Source organism: Corvus moneduloides, chromosome 13 (assembly GCF_009650955.1).
Source record: "Corvus moneduloides isolate bCorMon1 chromosome 13, bCorMon1.pri, whole genome shotgun sequence".
NCBI lineage: Eukaryota > Metazoa > Chordata > Aves > Passeriformes > Corvidae > Corvus > Corvus moneduloides.
In genome coordinates this window covers 14,663,922-14,679,115 of record NC_045488.1, presented here as the reverse complement: position 1 = coordinate 14,679,115, position 15,194 = coordinate 14,663,922, and the positions used below count along the sequence as shown (strand labels likewise).

The 15,194-nt window shown below is 38.3% G+C and overlaps 1 protein-coding gene across 4 annotated transcripts in view; it reads left to right on the top strand.

The window, feature by feature from the left end:
- THSD4 (thrombospondin type 1 domain containing 4) overlaps window positions 1-15,194 on the top strand; it is a 247,357-nt gene that overhangs the window by 139,457 nt on the left and 92,706 nt on the right. Inside the window, exon 1 of one of the 4 annotated variants that reach the window (XM_032122687.1) lies at window positions 10,604-10,904. The exons of the other annotated variants lie outside the window; for them this stretch is intronic. Within the exon in view, the coding sequence (XP_031978578.1) occupies window positions 10,833-10,904 (72 nt within the window). The 5' untranslated portion in view covers window positions 10,604-10,832. Of the gene's footprint in view, window positions 1-10,603; window positions 10,905-15,194 lie in introns of those variants that run through there. 4 annotated transcript variants of the gene reach the window in all.

The following is a 15,194-nucleotide window of genomic DNA, read 5'->3' as shown; positions in this document are numbered from 1 at the left end:
AGGTAGAGCTCATTGTGAGGAAGAGTTCCCTGAAACATTGTTGAAAAATTATTTGAGCCATGCTCCACACAAATATGAAATTATTGTATTGAAGAGACTTGGAACTGTGCAGGAAATCTTCCAAAGGAAATCTTCCTCCCACAATGAAGGAATTTTCTGTGGGTTTTATTCACTTGCTTCTTGTTGGAATTCTGATTGTTTTCCAGCCATGTGATGGTGTTGGCTGCATAGATGTGCTTTTACAACCAGATTTCTCAAACAGTCTGGTTTTATGTCTCTCCACGGGCCTTTAAGATTAGAACTGGTATTATTGCTAGCTTTAACCCACGTAGACAGTCTGAGTATGGGGATAAAGTAATCAGCACCATTTGTGTCTTTCAAAATACACATAGAGAATGTTTCCTCACTTTCTTTGTTCTAGGTGACCTTTTAAGAAGTAATTTTTTTCTTAGTGTTCCTACTAGATTTGTTTACAGCCCATTACCAGCAAATAGTATTTCCAGATCTTGTGCCATTATGTTGAGATTTTGCACTGTATACTGATGGTTTTAATTTTTATATATATATATATATATATATATATATACAGGCTTTACTATATCAAGGGTTAATAATTATATATAACTGCTTAAAAATAAACTGGCATGCTAAGTAACTTCTTAAGAAAAGTTTTCAGAGTACCAAACAATTTCATGCAGTTATTTTGGGCTTGACTCTTCTCCTTATATAGTAGAGAAGTGTGCCTGAATTTAGACAAGTCCTTGGTACCATGAGAAAATTTGACAGTACTGAACTTGTTTCAGTTGTTGGCTTCAGGAAGGGAAGTTTCAAGTTAAATTATACTGGATGTACTCTGGGTACCCAGAGACTCATCATCAGCTGTTTATTCAAGTATTTATCAGTTTTGTGAGTTGCTGATCCAGTGATAAATGAAATATTTGAGACACAATAATGCATTATTATTTTAAGATGCTCCTTATCTAGTTTGAGCTGCATATGAATTTTCAGAATTCATACACATGACATGTAGCCCCAAATTTAATATAATTTGTAGCTATATGGTTCCAATTTCCTGTGTAGCAGAAATCAGCCATGCAGAATTGGTCATTTTCTCTTCATAAATGGTATGTGTACTTGAAAGACACCTAGAAAAATGAATTGAAGTCCATGTATCTGCTCTACCTGTGTGCTTCCCAAGCTTATAATCACGTGGGACCACTGTCCAGAGTCCAGACAGCTGGAAGACTCCACATACACTGATGGTTCATTTGGTTCTAATGGACAACAGGTGTTTAATGGAATTACGTTGAAAGCAAGCACATTTATAAAATAAAGTGTCAAAAAAAAGTCTATTGTGTAACAACCAGATTCCCCAGGATTTTGTTTTTATCAAGGCAATAAAGATGCAGTTTCTCTTTAATTAAAAAGAATTTGTTCATTTTTATATGTTACACATCTGCAGAGAAAGAGAAGCCTTGTTCTTGCACTGCAGCTATGCTTCTAATTTGTACCTAATTTGCACCAGCAGTGTAACTGATCTGCTGGTGCTGTGTGGTTTTGACCTGGCATGGACCCCCAGTGATGAAAAATGAGCCTTTAGTCTATGAACGGGGTAGATTTTGACCTAGGCTGCTGTTAATTCTTTTAATTTGCAATGCATTAGAGGCAGTCAGTATGCTGAGATCAGACAGTCCTGTTGGTAGAGATGGTGAATTGGGAAGATGGAATAAAACAGAATATGGAGAGATGTTTGGGAAGGAATAATTGCATCTTTGACTCAGGAGTTGTGTAACTAGATGGGAAAAGCTGAGATGTGCTTGCTGCCCAAATTGTAGGCTACAGTATTATGAGATTAGTTCTCTCTGCTCACTTCAGGTTAACTGGGATGTGTAATGAAATTACTTTGGAAATCTTCCTCCTCTTTCTTCCTGTATCTGGATTCTGGATGAGTGTTTAATCCAGTGCATTTTGACCAGCACTGCAATTAAATCCCAAGTCTTCAAACATACACATTTCCTTTGGCAACAAGACAGCTGTTTGCCTTTTTTATTCCTGTCAGAAAAGGGTAGAAGCTGGGTATTCCTATATACTATAAAAAATACAATTGGATCATGATACAAGTCTTCCAAGATTTTGTCTGTTCATCCTTTGGATCTTAAGTAGGCTGTGGTTCAGTACCTCTGTGACATCAGAGAACAGAGGTGCCTGTGCTGCAGGGTTGTCCTTGGCTCTGGTTCTCCAGCTGTATGACTCCTGCTGGGATGTTGACTTTCTTTTGTTCAATGGAATGCTGCTCTAGTCCTGTCCCCTAATTAGTGTGTGTGGTACGTGCAGTACTGACTCTTTCTGAGGTTACCTCTATTTCAAGACTTTATCAGCTGCCAGATACAATCTCTTACCTTCTTTCTTTTGCTTGGTTGATTTCTGCTACTGCTGGCCCTCTATACAAATAGGAATTTTGGCCTAGGCACAGATGTTCAGGGCTCTGATTATGCTAATCAGCCTTAGTGGCTCTGACCAGTCTTACCGTGGTACTCATGGCACCAGTAGCCACATTTAAATTCAGCCCTGGGCCTCCAGTCCCTGCTTGAGTTGCCTTGGAGGCAGCCTCTGTGTGGCTCAGCCTCAGCCATGTATGCTCCCAGCCAGGACCCTGCTGGTCTGCAGCCTGCTCTGTGGACTGTGTGCTTGGCGTGGCCGTGGTCCTGCCTTGGCACTAGAGACTTGTTTGACCCTGACTGCCCTCCTTGGACCTGCCCTTCCTGGATCTGCTCTCCCTGGATCTGCCCTTCTCCGTCTTGCAGTGGCAGTGGGACGGAGTCCTGACCAGTGACAGCACCTGCATTGCTGCCCTTGTTGGTGCTGACACATGGCTCCCCGTCCCTTTAGGGAGCAGCTGTCACTGCTCCCTGACAGTTTTTGAAGGTGGCTGATACTGTTTTATTGCTCTAGTATAGCAGTAAGCATGAAAAATATCAGCCAGCTTTTGCAGAGCTTTCTTTTCATCCTTAGTTGGCAGGAGGTGATGCTGATTTCTTGCAAAAGTAGATTTTACCATAATGATTTTTACACAGTTCCTATCTGCATATTGGCCTAGCACGTACTACACTTGATCTGCTCCTGGGAAGGACTCACAGTGATCTTCAAAGTTGTTTCTTCAAAGAAAATCATTATTGCTTTGAGATTTTTAACAATGTAGAAAGTAACAGGTCAGGGAATGTATATGCAGGAAAACATGTTCTACCAGGGCTTTTTCTTCTGAAAGAATTTCAAGAATGTTTCCAAGCAAAACTGAAAATTACTATTACATTCACAGTCCTAACTGATTTGTTTTCTCTTGGAGACAGCTTGTTCTCATCATTTTATGATGGCATGTTTAAGGTAGCTGTCATTTGCCAGCTGGACACTTGGGAAAATGGGTGTTACCACAAAAATCTAGTTTCCAAGTTTTTAGTTTTGGATCTGAGGAGACTCTCCTTTATAATCCTGTTCTCATAAGAGGATTCATGGAGTAGGTCGTGGCCTATTGTGTTATGCCATTTAGTACTTTTTTTTTTTTTTTTTTTTACTTCTCTGTTTATTTGGTTTTATAATTAAAACAAGTATACTTACATGATCCAGACCTTGTTTTATCTTTAAATTACTTTCTACATGTAGAATTAGAAGTATCAACATTTATCTGTCATGAAGAAGTGAAAGATTTGAAAATATCCTGATTCAGACTTACATTTAGATTGTTATATCTAAGAGGAGGGCTTACTTTTCATAGGACATAGATATGCATTATTTGTATAATTTGTAATTAATTTGATGTAGTTACAGATTATTTAGAATTTTGCAAGGGGATTTATTTTTTTAATGGGCCAACAGACTTAGTCTCATTTCTTCTTTTAGGTAAAATGTCCAGTTATAGCACTGGTACCAAGTATAGGTTTATTCCAGCTTTGTGGTAGTTGTGAAGGAACGGGTTCAAATATTTTAAAGGGTAAGCCCTGCTTTTCCTTTGGGTCCTATTTTTAGTGGCTGTTCATTTGCCACACTTCAACAGGAAACACAGATCCAAATGCCTTATGTGAAACTTGGGTGATGAGAGGTAGTTTTCTAGAAATATGTGTCTCTTTTTTTATGCATACAGAAAAGGAGATTAAATAGGATCCATCAAAGAACTCTTTTCCTTTTGGTTTCACCACTCTTTTGTGTATAGGAAGAGGAAGAAGACAGCATGAATAATGTTGAATAATGTGTTATGAAAATACTTAAGAAAAGAATTTCAGTGTTTAAGTGTGAGGAGAACCAGAATATGGTGCTATCTTAATCTTAATGCCTTATTAGGAAAACAAAGACATTGATTAACAAATGCAGAAATAAAAATTTTTGTCACAAGATGAATGGTAGTCATAAAAATGAGAAGTTCAAAGAATGGTGTCCACTTGCTCTGTAGTCAAAATGTAGTGTTGGTCAGAGGAAGGAATGCCTCATAAATGTCGTCTTATTCTACTTGCACTATGCAACTACTGTCGGGGGAGGCAGAGGTGCTCTCAGAACTTGGGATATAAACCAGAATTCTATCATCAAAATACAGAAAATTGGAATATGGCCATGAAAAATACACATTCTAGCCCAGCCCGGGGCAGGTGATAACCAAAGGTCCTTTCCTCCCTCTAGCACACTGTAATGCCAGAAAGGAGAAATAATAGATTTAGTACCAAAAAAAAGTTTCAAGATGATAAATCAATTTGAGGTTAATATTTAGCTCTTTGAAGTTGGACCTTCTCAGTAAAGTCTGGCTTTGTAATCAAAAGTTTTAGCTTTAAGGAATCAAGAAGAGGAAGGAAATGCTCAGATTTCCTTCTCAAGGCTTGAGTGTAGTTTAAAAGCACCATGCACTGCCAGTACCATGGCTTTAAGAGGAGAAAAGGGGATGATCATGAAGGTAGCTTGTTACTATGGAAGGAACTGACAGACTTCCAGTCTTGTAACCTACTCTGGGCTGACCTAAGTATATACCAATGTTTGAAACTTGCTTTGTAATGCTGTTTTCACAGGATGTCATAATACCTTTTTTATGGTGTGTACTTTCTAAACTGATCTGTATTTCCTCACAAAAGAGAAAGATGAGAAACACAGAAGAAGTCAGAACTTGGAGTGACTTTAGATGACAAACAAGTGGAAAAATGAGGATTGTGCAGTTTAGGAAGGGAAATAAGCAGGAACAGAAGTTGAAAGTTAAGTTGGAAAGTAGTTAACTGATAAAAGTATTAGTCAGGACACAAAGTGACTGTATGGAATAATTTATTAAAAACTCCTTAAAGAGCATTTTTGCACAGCAACCCTTTGTCTTTTCCATAACTATACAGTGGAATCAAAAAATTATTAGACATACAGATCAAGAGGTAAATATCCAGCTTCATTATGTAAGAAGACATGCTGCCCCATGCAATGGAGTATTCTGGTAGCCAATCAATATTTCAGGTTTAGCGACATAGGTATCCCCTTAAATGCTTCTTTGCACAAGAAATTGAGTGAAGTCAGCTGCTTTCCTAACAAAAAAAATTGAGCAAAAGGTACAAATAAAAGTTATTTACTTTTGTAGTTACTTGGGAAAGTGTTAGTATTTCATATACTAAATTGAGTTAAAACTTCAACCAAGAAAGAATGCTGAGGTGCAGTGAAATATGTGTGAGGCTCTGAGACTTGTTTCCTCCAAGGTGCTCCACATCTGGGCTTCCCTTCCTAGGGCTCCATAAACTTAACCCTCAGGCTGCAATCATAGCTCACACTCTGTCTTCCTCCCCAAGCTGTGTGGGTTTGGTTTTGTTCAATGGCATTTATAAAAGTCCAAGTACTCCTTGTCCTTCTTGTACCTATTGTGATTTCATCTGTTACTGGTCCATAAGAAACAGAGCTACTGAAATGCAGATTCATTGTGATTGTGGCTCTTTCAAAAGGACTGCACTAGCAAGAACTGCTTTAGCTATAGAAGGCAGAGGATAGGATAGAATCTCTTGCCCTCTCTCATCACCGTGTCTGCCAGTGAAATGCAGAATCCAGGGGAGTGGATGTATACGCCTGCACTGGGGTAAAGAAAGCCCTTAGTGGTTCGGCTGCAGTATTTCCTGAATCCGAGAAGGTAGGGTAAGGAAAGGCATTTTTCTGCATCCATCCTTCTCAGTACACTGTTTTCTCTTCAAGGAAAATACATTCTTTCTACACTCTAACTTGCCTGTCTGCTCAGACAAACATAATGTGGCAAGAGAGACTTCTTTATTTCATGTGTTTAATTTAACGTGAACATTATTTTAAAAATAAAATTAAAAAAAATAACCTCACAGAAGAAATTTTAAGAAATGTTGTGGCCAGTGTCTTTCAGTAGTTCAGGCTAAAGTACAGCAGTAATTTATTCTAACCTTAATACATCTGAATAATTAATTCAGAAAGGAATGCTTCCCGGAAAAAATGAAATGAGGTAATGATTGGAAGTGCCTATCTGACAGCTATAAATATGGCAGCCATGTTTCACATGACTTCATCAACATAAAATTTCTCTCTCTTCCTTGTTTTTTTAAGTAACCTGTAGATCACCAACTGGAAAAAATGACCAATTAAATAAAACCAAAGCACATTAGATTTTCCACTTGATCATGTAATTTGTACTGAATTTCTTGTACATTCAGCCTTTTCCTCCTCTGTTAAATTTTTACATGGAACACTGAAATAAAAACCTAACACCTTTTCTTAAATAGTAGTAGAATATGCAGTGTCTACTGCTTTTCCTGTTAGTGATTCCTGGAAGATGGTGTCTGTCCAAAGTAAATTAATGCTATTTTAAGTACTTGTTTTAAGAAACAAGTTAAAGGGCTTGTTGGTTATGCTGTAGCAGCAAATTTGTTTTGGCCTTCATCTTACTTTTAAATAGTTAATTGGTTTAGGTGCTTCAGCTGAGCAAATTCAGTGGCATTGATGTTGCACCTGTAGTGACAAAACATGAATTAGAGTAATTATTTTCAATTGTATGTAATAGTATTTCAAAATGCACAGAAATTGTCATTGTCTTGTTCTAAAGTAACTCAACCTGAAATACGTAGTTATCCTCCATGTTATCTTGCTCTAAGTGTTGGAGAGTTAAATTCTACAAACATTAAGGCTGTAGGAAGTAGAAAGGAGGTCTAAAAAGATTGTTTTAACTTGTGTTTTCTATAATTATTACTTCTATATTCAGAATTTGGTCAACTTTCTAAGCTAATACACCTTTAGCAGAAAGCAGTAGCTGTGATACTTTTGGTAAGTCTAACAAACTTGTCCTTGTTTGAAATTCAACTGCAGTTGCCTCAGGTGGAAGGTACTAAGCAAACTTCATAAACTAAATGATATTTACAAACCCCTTGAGACTGACAGTTAATTTTTTCACAGATGAATGTCAGTACTTCCTTAATAAGGACTGTACTGTCCAAAGGTCTTTTTTTGTTTTGTGTATTTTTATTTCTGAGAATAATAGATAGGAACTTTTCCCCAAAAGATTCTGATGGCTTTTTCTGGTTTTTGTTTTTCTTTTTTTTAAATTATAATTTTGGATTTTCTATCTCAATTATATACCTAAAATAGTTATGCTATTATTTTTGCTATGTTTCTAAGTAAAAGCAAGGGTGTTTCTATGTTGAAATTACAGACATCTTATTTCTTCCATTTTACTGTTGCAAGGTATTTTGGTTTCTCTATCTGCTACTGCACAACTTCATGTCTGAAATAGCTCATCAGTCATAAACTGATTTTTTTCTGTTTTTCTATTCTATATTCTATGTATTTCTATTTTTTCTATTTTGTAATCTCCAGTGTAGCGATTGTTGAGGTTTGCAAAGAAGTTCTGATCTTGGTTGCAGCAGTGCAAGTTTGGCATAGTGTTAAGTATCAAGTTGCTCTGTGCTGCAAAGAAGGACTGTGGTTGTGCATGTGAACCAGCACAATTCCATCCAGTTCAATGGGATAAAGCTTGAAGGGACAGGAGCAGGTATGAACAGATCTCCTGTCCTAATATGGAGAACAGAGCACCAGCTTCTGAAATTCAGGGTATTCTGCCTGTATTTTTCACAGAGGAAAAATAAAATGCATATGGAAAGAATTAGTTACATGACTTATTAAATGGGAATGTAGTACAGTTTTCTGTGCTCAGAAATTCATCGTAATAATACTCAGTTAGACTTCAGTAAGGCTGTTCATTATTTGCAGAAAATGTACTGCTACCTGGAATGATCAGCAGAGAGGAGACTAAAATCACAGTTACTCTTCAGTTTCTTAAATTTGCTTTTCTGCCATTAAAGAAGAGAAGATTGGCAATATTGTGCCAGTGCCATAAATTTATTCACAAAAACTAGTTCACTTTGTGAAGAAGAGCAAAACAAGACAGAGTTTAATTTTATGGAAGCAGTAGTCAATCTGCATGAAGGAGCTTTCATCACCGGAGTTATTGCTACACACTGCAATCTGAAATGGTGTGTTCTTTTAAAACTTTCTCAAGCACTGAATCTATTTTCAAAGTATCATAGTTGGAGCTCTTCTGTTGGAAGTGTTTTGAACTCCGGTTTAGTTGGCAGATTGCTCCCGGTCCTTTTTCCTTTTGTGGTACATCTAGATATTTCAAAAAAAAAATATGGAAGGACAGATTGGCTTCCTGACAGGGTTTTGATGGAAAATTTCCTTAAGTTTATTTGGCTTTACATTTTTAGTCTGAAGACTTTGCCATAGGCAACCAGTGTACAAAGTACCTGTAATGGCAGCTCTGCATTTAGCTGTCAGCACCACGGTATAATCTGCAAACCTTCAGCTTGCCTTAAAAGGGGAGAAAATACTTTTTTACTGTAGGTCTTGAAGGGAGGTATTGTATTTTTGAGAACAACATAGTAATGGAGAGTTCTCGATGATTTTTGTCAGAAAGTACCATTAATGTTACCGTGTCAAGTTTCCAAAAGCTGCAGATTTGGCTGTCAGTCACCACACTTACCAGTCCATGGCTGACCGCCTGTGATCATTCAGGTCACTTGGAAGAACCACTCTTGAGCTCCATACTGAAACTTTCATTCTGGCTACTTAAATCTTCTTAAGCTTGTACTGCTCCCTCAAGGGGAGTAATCTGAAGAGGATTCTCATGCCATTGAGATCCCCCTGCACTGCAGGGCTTCCTCCCTGGCGTGCCCTCGCTGAATACGGTGCTCGCAGGTACCACAGTGGTGCTGTCAGAACCACAGCACTGCAAGGCTGTGTGTCAATGGGGAAGAAAAGGTTGGCCCATGAAAGGTGGTCTGCTGATTTGACAGGCTAAAAAGGGCAGGCTTTTCTGTGGGTGTGGAACACTCACAGCACCGTGAGTCAGGTTAGGGGATCTTTATGGACAGTAGTGGGAAAGAACTGAGAGGGAAAAGGTACAGTGACAATGATGTCTAATTAATAGAGGTCAGATTTTACCTTGCTGGAGAACCAGATATCCAAATGCAAATAGAGCAGAATCTGGACTTTTAGCAGCAGTGAGAATGCTGATGTTCTATACTGCTTTGGGAGTTTGACTGTAATTAATTGCAGTTCTGAGGAAGACTATTTTATCTTTCACCTCTCAAAGGAGAGAAAAAGAATGGTTGGTAAAGTTAGTTTAAAAATAGCCTGAGGAGTCTGACATATTCAGCTGTGTATACAAAGCTCACCAAATTACAAAAAGAAATATAATACTTAGTAATGGTGTTCTTCTCAATTTCACCAACATTTTTACTTCCTGCCTCCTAAAATGTTGAGATATTTTCAAGTACCTATATTGTGAGTTCATGTGGTTTACTGTCTGACATAGGAGAGCAGGTTATTCTTGGGTTATATTTTTGAGATTTTCCCCTGGAACCGTAAGGATAAGAAGTATGTATTAACATGAAAGATGAGAATATAGTGTGTTTTCTTGACTTCAGGAGTTGGAACTTTAAGAAAGGCTTGCACTTCTGCTCGCTTAGTCAAAGCAGGTTATTTGATGGGTTGGATTGTTACAAGTCAAAATTTCTTTTCTTCAGCTGTAGTATACAAATAAAAGAGAGATTACATCCATATCCTACTCCAGGATTATCCTAAAGGAAGGAGGTCCATTTCAGGAAGCAGTTGTGACATTCTAGAGAGCGAATGGGTACTTGGGTTCCCCTGGCTGTTGCACTGGGGCCAGGGATGAGAGCCATCAGGTTCTGACCAGCCCTGGCAGGATCAGGGCATTTGGGCTGCAGGATAGTGCTGGTGTAGGGCTCACTGTAAGGCCATAGGCTGCTTCCTGGTTAGATTTTAATTTACGATTTATGTATTATAAACTTGTTAATAAAAGGAGGTGCTGTACCTTTAAGTAGCACATGCCATCTAACCATCAACAGGCATCTCTTGCGGCAGCTTTAGCCTGTTTCTCCAATCATGCCTGCCTAAGTCAATAACGCTTTGCCAAAGCTCCTCGTGCATTAAAGGTTACCGTTTAGCTTGTTCCATGAATCACAGCAGATGCATAACTTGGCAGTGACCATTTCTGTCCCTCCCCTTCTTCGCTTCATACTGACTGCAGCCCCCCAGCTCAGTGCTGACCGAGCCCCCTCCCCCAGCAGGGAGAAGTCATTACATGAAGAGATCAACTTACCAGTTGTCTTCAGAGCAGTGGCTGAGAGCAAAGCTCCTGGTCGGACCGTGAGTGCGAGAGAAAGGGGGAGAGGGAGACAGACTCGTACCTACAAGAGCTCAGGGCTGTGATCCTGAGACACAAGTGCATCTGCTAGCTGTTAGTACTTGGCAGAGGGTTTGCTCCTCCAGGGTAGCTCTAACTTTGGGTAATAATGTTTGTCAGCTACCTGATACTAACGTTGCTCTGCTTTCAAACAGCAGTGTTAGCAAGACCTGGGGGTGAGGTAAGCAAAGTCTTGTCAAAAACCGTCTTGTCACAGTTGCATTTTCTTCATATCTGTTAAGATGGACGTGAATGATTTTTATGCTGCTAGACGTTTTAGAATTGTATTGTTTGTGTTGTGTAAAAAGCTTTTGCTTCGGTTTAGTTTTGGGGGTTTGTTTTGTTTGGGGGATTTCTGTTTGCTTTTTTGCTGTTGCTTTGGGTTTGTTTGGTTGTGGTTTTTTTTTTTCTTTGCAAAAGCTGAAAGGTGCTAAAGGAGACTAGTTTGAAACTTCTCTGGATTTGGTATACAATACGCTTTCTGTGAGAGATGACTAATTTGTGAATTTTTCTTTACTAACATACGGAGAAATATGATACTCTGCAGCAGTAGATGGTAGCGTTTTGTTCATATTTTCTGCAAAAAATGTGCGCTAGTGAAAAAGTTTTTACACAGGATACATTTTTGGGGATGTGAGCATGTAAAAACTCCAGGCTTCATTACTTTAATAACATTCTTTTTGTGCAAATACATGTAATGTTTAGTCTGGGGCAGGGCAGAAAGAACTTGATTTTTTGAAAAATATTTATCATATTATTAAAGAGGGACTTTATGCATTCCTAGTATTCCTAATTCCTAACTCTTGAACAGTGGAATAGAACAGCTTTTTCTATGCTTTAAAAAATTGCTACTTGATTTATGAAGAGCCATTTTCCAGATTTTTGTCCTCATCAGAGCAGTTTGTCGTCAAGTACTCATTTCATACCAAAGCAGAAGTTTTAAGCTATTTTTTTGCCATTTAGGGAATAATTCAGCAGGCGTGGTAGTATTAGATACAAAATATTCCATCTATTGAAATTACTAGCAGAAAACACGTTTGATACTCATTCTCCCTTGCTCTACCTGGAATGGGATGCATTTTAAAGGAATTGGATAATTTTGTTCCATAAATATGCCTTCCTTAAGTAAATCTTCTGAAAACAGTGATTAATCTTTAGAGCTTTGTCTTTTGTTAGTCCTGTCATAACTTAGTAGTAGCCTAATGAAGTCCAGATCAATTACTTTCCCTGGTAAAGGTGGAAGTGAACTGGAAAAAACACCTTGTCCAACAGTGTGTGGTTGACACTCTCTGTAGCTCATACAGAAATAAATTTTATTTTGCTTTCAGGGTGTTTTAATAAGAGAATCTGTAACAGCTTTGATTGAAGAAAATGTCTCTTAATGAAATCTTGTGCTGCCTTTGATCTAGTTGAAGCAGGGAAAAGTTTTCAGCAGAGTCTCAACAAATTTAAATGGTTTGATGATCAGAGCAACTGGAAGCTGATCATTGCCCTCTAGTTGTCACAGAAGTTTTTAACTTCCTGGTTGATTGTTATTGAGCACAGAAAATGATAGATGGACTCACCTTGTTCAGACTGAGGGACCTTAAAATCTGTGGTGGCTCATATGGAAAATATTTCTGTCACCACTGCATGCACATGTGGTCTTCAGAGATCCATATAAAGAACAAATCTAGAGCAGCAGCAGTGTTGCCTGCCAATTATCCTCATTAGCAAGTGAAATAAAAGCAATGCTGTGTTCTTACCTGGAAATTAATTTCTGCTGTAAATGTGCAGTGTGGAATGTTTTAGCACTGTGATCCATATGCCAAGTACTTTAAACTGGACTGTTGTTCTTAGGTTTTCAGCTAATACAGCAGACAGAACATAAAAAATTGGCCTGTTGCTTTATCAGTGAATTTTAGGTTGTAGGTTTTAGCATAGGTAGTGAGAAATTTTCGCCTTTATTATGTTCGTATGGCTAATTTTGGAAATTTCATAATACAAAATATACTGTGTCTACTGTTATTAATATAATTTTTCTTTGTCCTCTATTGTAAGAGACCACCCGATAATCTTGTGCATTTCCCTGCTCCAGCTGCAGAACCTTGGCTAAATAAATATTATTTCTCTAGGAAATTACTCGGTAAAGATTTTTCCTGTGGTTGACAGTGAATTGAAGACAGAGAAAATAAGTGAGAAGCCATTTTTTAAAGGAACCTGAATTGTTGTTTTGTGCTCCTTTGAACTGTTTTGTATACTTCTCTGAATATTTTAGTTGATTTATAGGTATGTATTTTTAAAAGTTCTGCTCATAAAACTGTCAGTTTTTGATAGATTATAAAGTGAATGGGAAGTTGCTTTTCTTGCCAGTTTGTTTTTTCCGTATTTTAATGCTGCAGAACTTTTAGCTGTTCAAGAAACAGAAAGTAACAAAAATTCAGGTATTACCTTTTTTCCCATCTAGTTCTTAAGGAACCCCTAACACTTGTTCTAATGTGTGTATGATTATGTTCTGCTTCTCATTTGTTGCTGATTTAAGGCATGACTTGGCATGAAGTCAGTGAAACTGCATTGCATCACTTTTCCATCCAGGAGGGAAATAAGGTTGTATAGATTTGCAGCTTGTACTGCATTTGTATGGCCAAGCCCAAAGTTTGTGTGTGTGTGTGCTTCTTAGGAAATGAACATGCTGAACTCCTAGCAAAACAGTACTTAATCAAGGTTCCCTCCTTCTCACTTCTTTAATCTGGTGGTTAGGAATCAGCTCTAGCATGAAAATTTTTGGTTTGACTAGATACATTGGGCTTGAGAAATCTTTGAGCAAGTAGGGAGTTTTCCTGAGTAATAGCACATCCCTGTATTTTCAGTTATTCCTAAGCCTATTATTATTCTTCACCCACAAGGAGGTAGCCTTTTAAATACTCTTTTCTCAGTGTACTTGACAGAGGTTTGCATTTGAGAAAAGAATTTCACGTTCCTTGAGAATTCAAGTGAATTCTCCCATTTTAGTAGCTTCTTTAATCCCATACAAATTGACCATAGTCAATCTCCTATCTCCCTCAGTACAGGTGTCAGAGAAGCTATGCGAATGTTCCAAAGTCACCAGCCTGGCCTTCTCAGCAATAAAGCAAAACCCAATTGTACCATTCTTGAATGGTTTGAATTGTTTTCTATTAGTGTTTAAAAAAATTCAGTCTAGCTGACAAAATGTGTGGACAAAGGGCCTCACATATAACTTCAATGTTGATTTGATCTGTATTTTAATGTGATAAGTAATCATAAGCTGACTAATCATCAAAATACACGATATAAACACAGAACTTTCAGCATGTTTAAGTGAATAGGAATGGGTTTTAAGATTTACCACCTAATTATTTTCAGTTCTTGAATAGTGGTTGTTCAGATAACAGCATGTTTTGCTACGTTAATCAAGCTGTTTATAGAAGCAAAAGTTTTAATATATAGATACTATTTAGCTTAAGAGTATTGAATACTACATGCTGTTCAGCTTTCTTCATTAAGTAGTTCAGCATGAAGTGTAGAAGGTACTAAACAGTGTCCTCAAGTGTTGTTTTAATATATTGTTATTATAAATAAATTTCACAGATGTGAAATGCTTCCCTTTGGAATTTGGGCATAAAGAGGGTGAAAAAATTGCGCTCCACCCGCTAAAATGAGTAAAGGGAGCCTGAGCAACTCTGAGTGAGACTCTTGGTATGCTACAGACACTGCTGGTTCTGATCTGTGGCTTATGGGCCAGTGCATGGAGTAGTTGTTCTACACAGTGTCCCAAGTTGCAAGACCAGGAATAAACAGACAGGAGTGCAGAGGGACCTTATTGCCATGAGCTCCTGTTCATTTCCACATCCACACTGGTTGGCCTCTCTGCAGTGTGTAGTTTGTCCACAGGAACCAGACAGGCAAAGTGAACTTGTCAGTATTTTAAAAGATCATTCAGTTCTGAACAGGTTCAGGTGTCACAGTCCCCACTGTACAAATGCAACCCATTGCAAGAAACATCTCAGTGTTATCCCAGTGTCATTGCTTATTTCCATGTGGTACAATATGAATGGTGCTCTCCCTTGTTGATCTTGTTCAAGCAAGAAGGAAAAACACAAAAAAAAACCCCACAAAAGACCCCAAACACCTTGAGATCATGACCCTTTTGACACTGTCTCTTGACTGGCTATTCTCTTCTCAAGGAGGAGCTCTCTTTCCTGAGACCTACTGGAGTAAAATTTGTGACCTTACTCAGTGGAATCTTCCAGTGTCCCATGGTCAGACCTGATGCGCATGTGGACGCTGGTGTGTGTGCTTGTGAAGAGGCAGGGAGACAACTCACCAGCAGGTTACACGTGCTGCAGCTAATGCAGTTTTGGGCACCTCTGTGAAAGGGCAGCATGGAGAATGAACATGGCAATGCTGCGTGACTGTTGGTGGTCTTCATTTATTGCATTCAGCTTTACTTTACCAGCCATATTGTCATGGC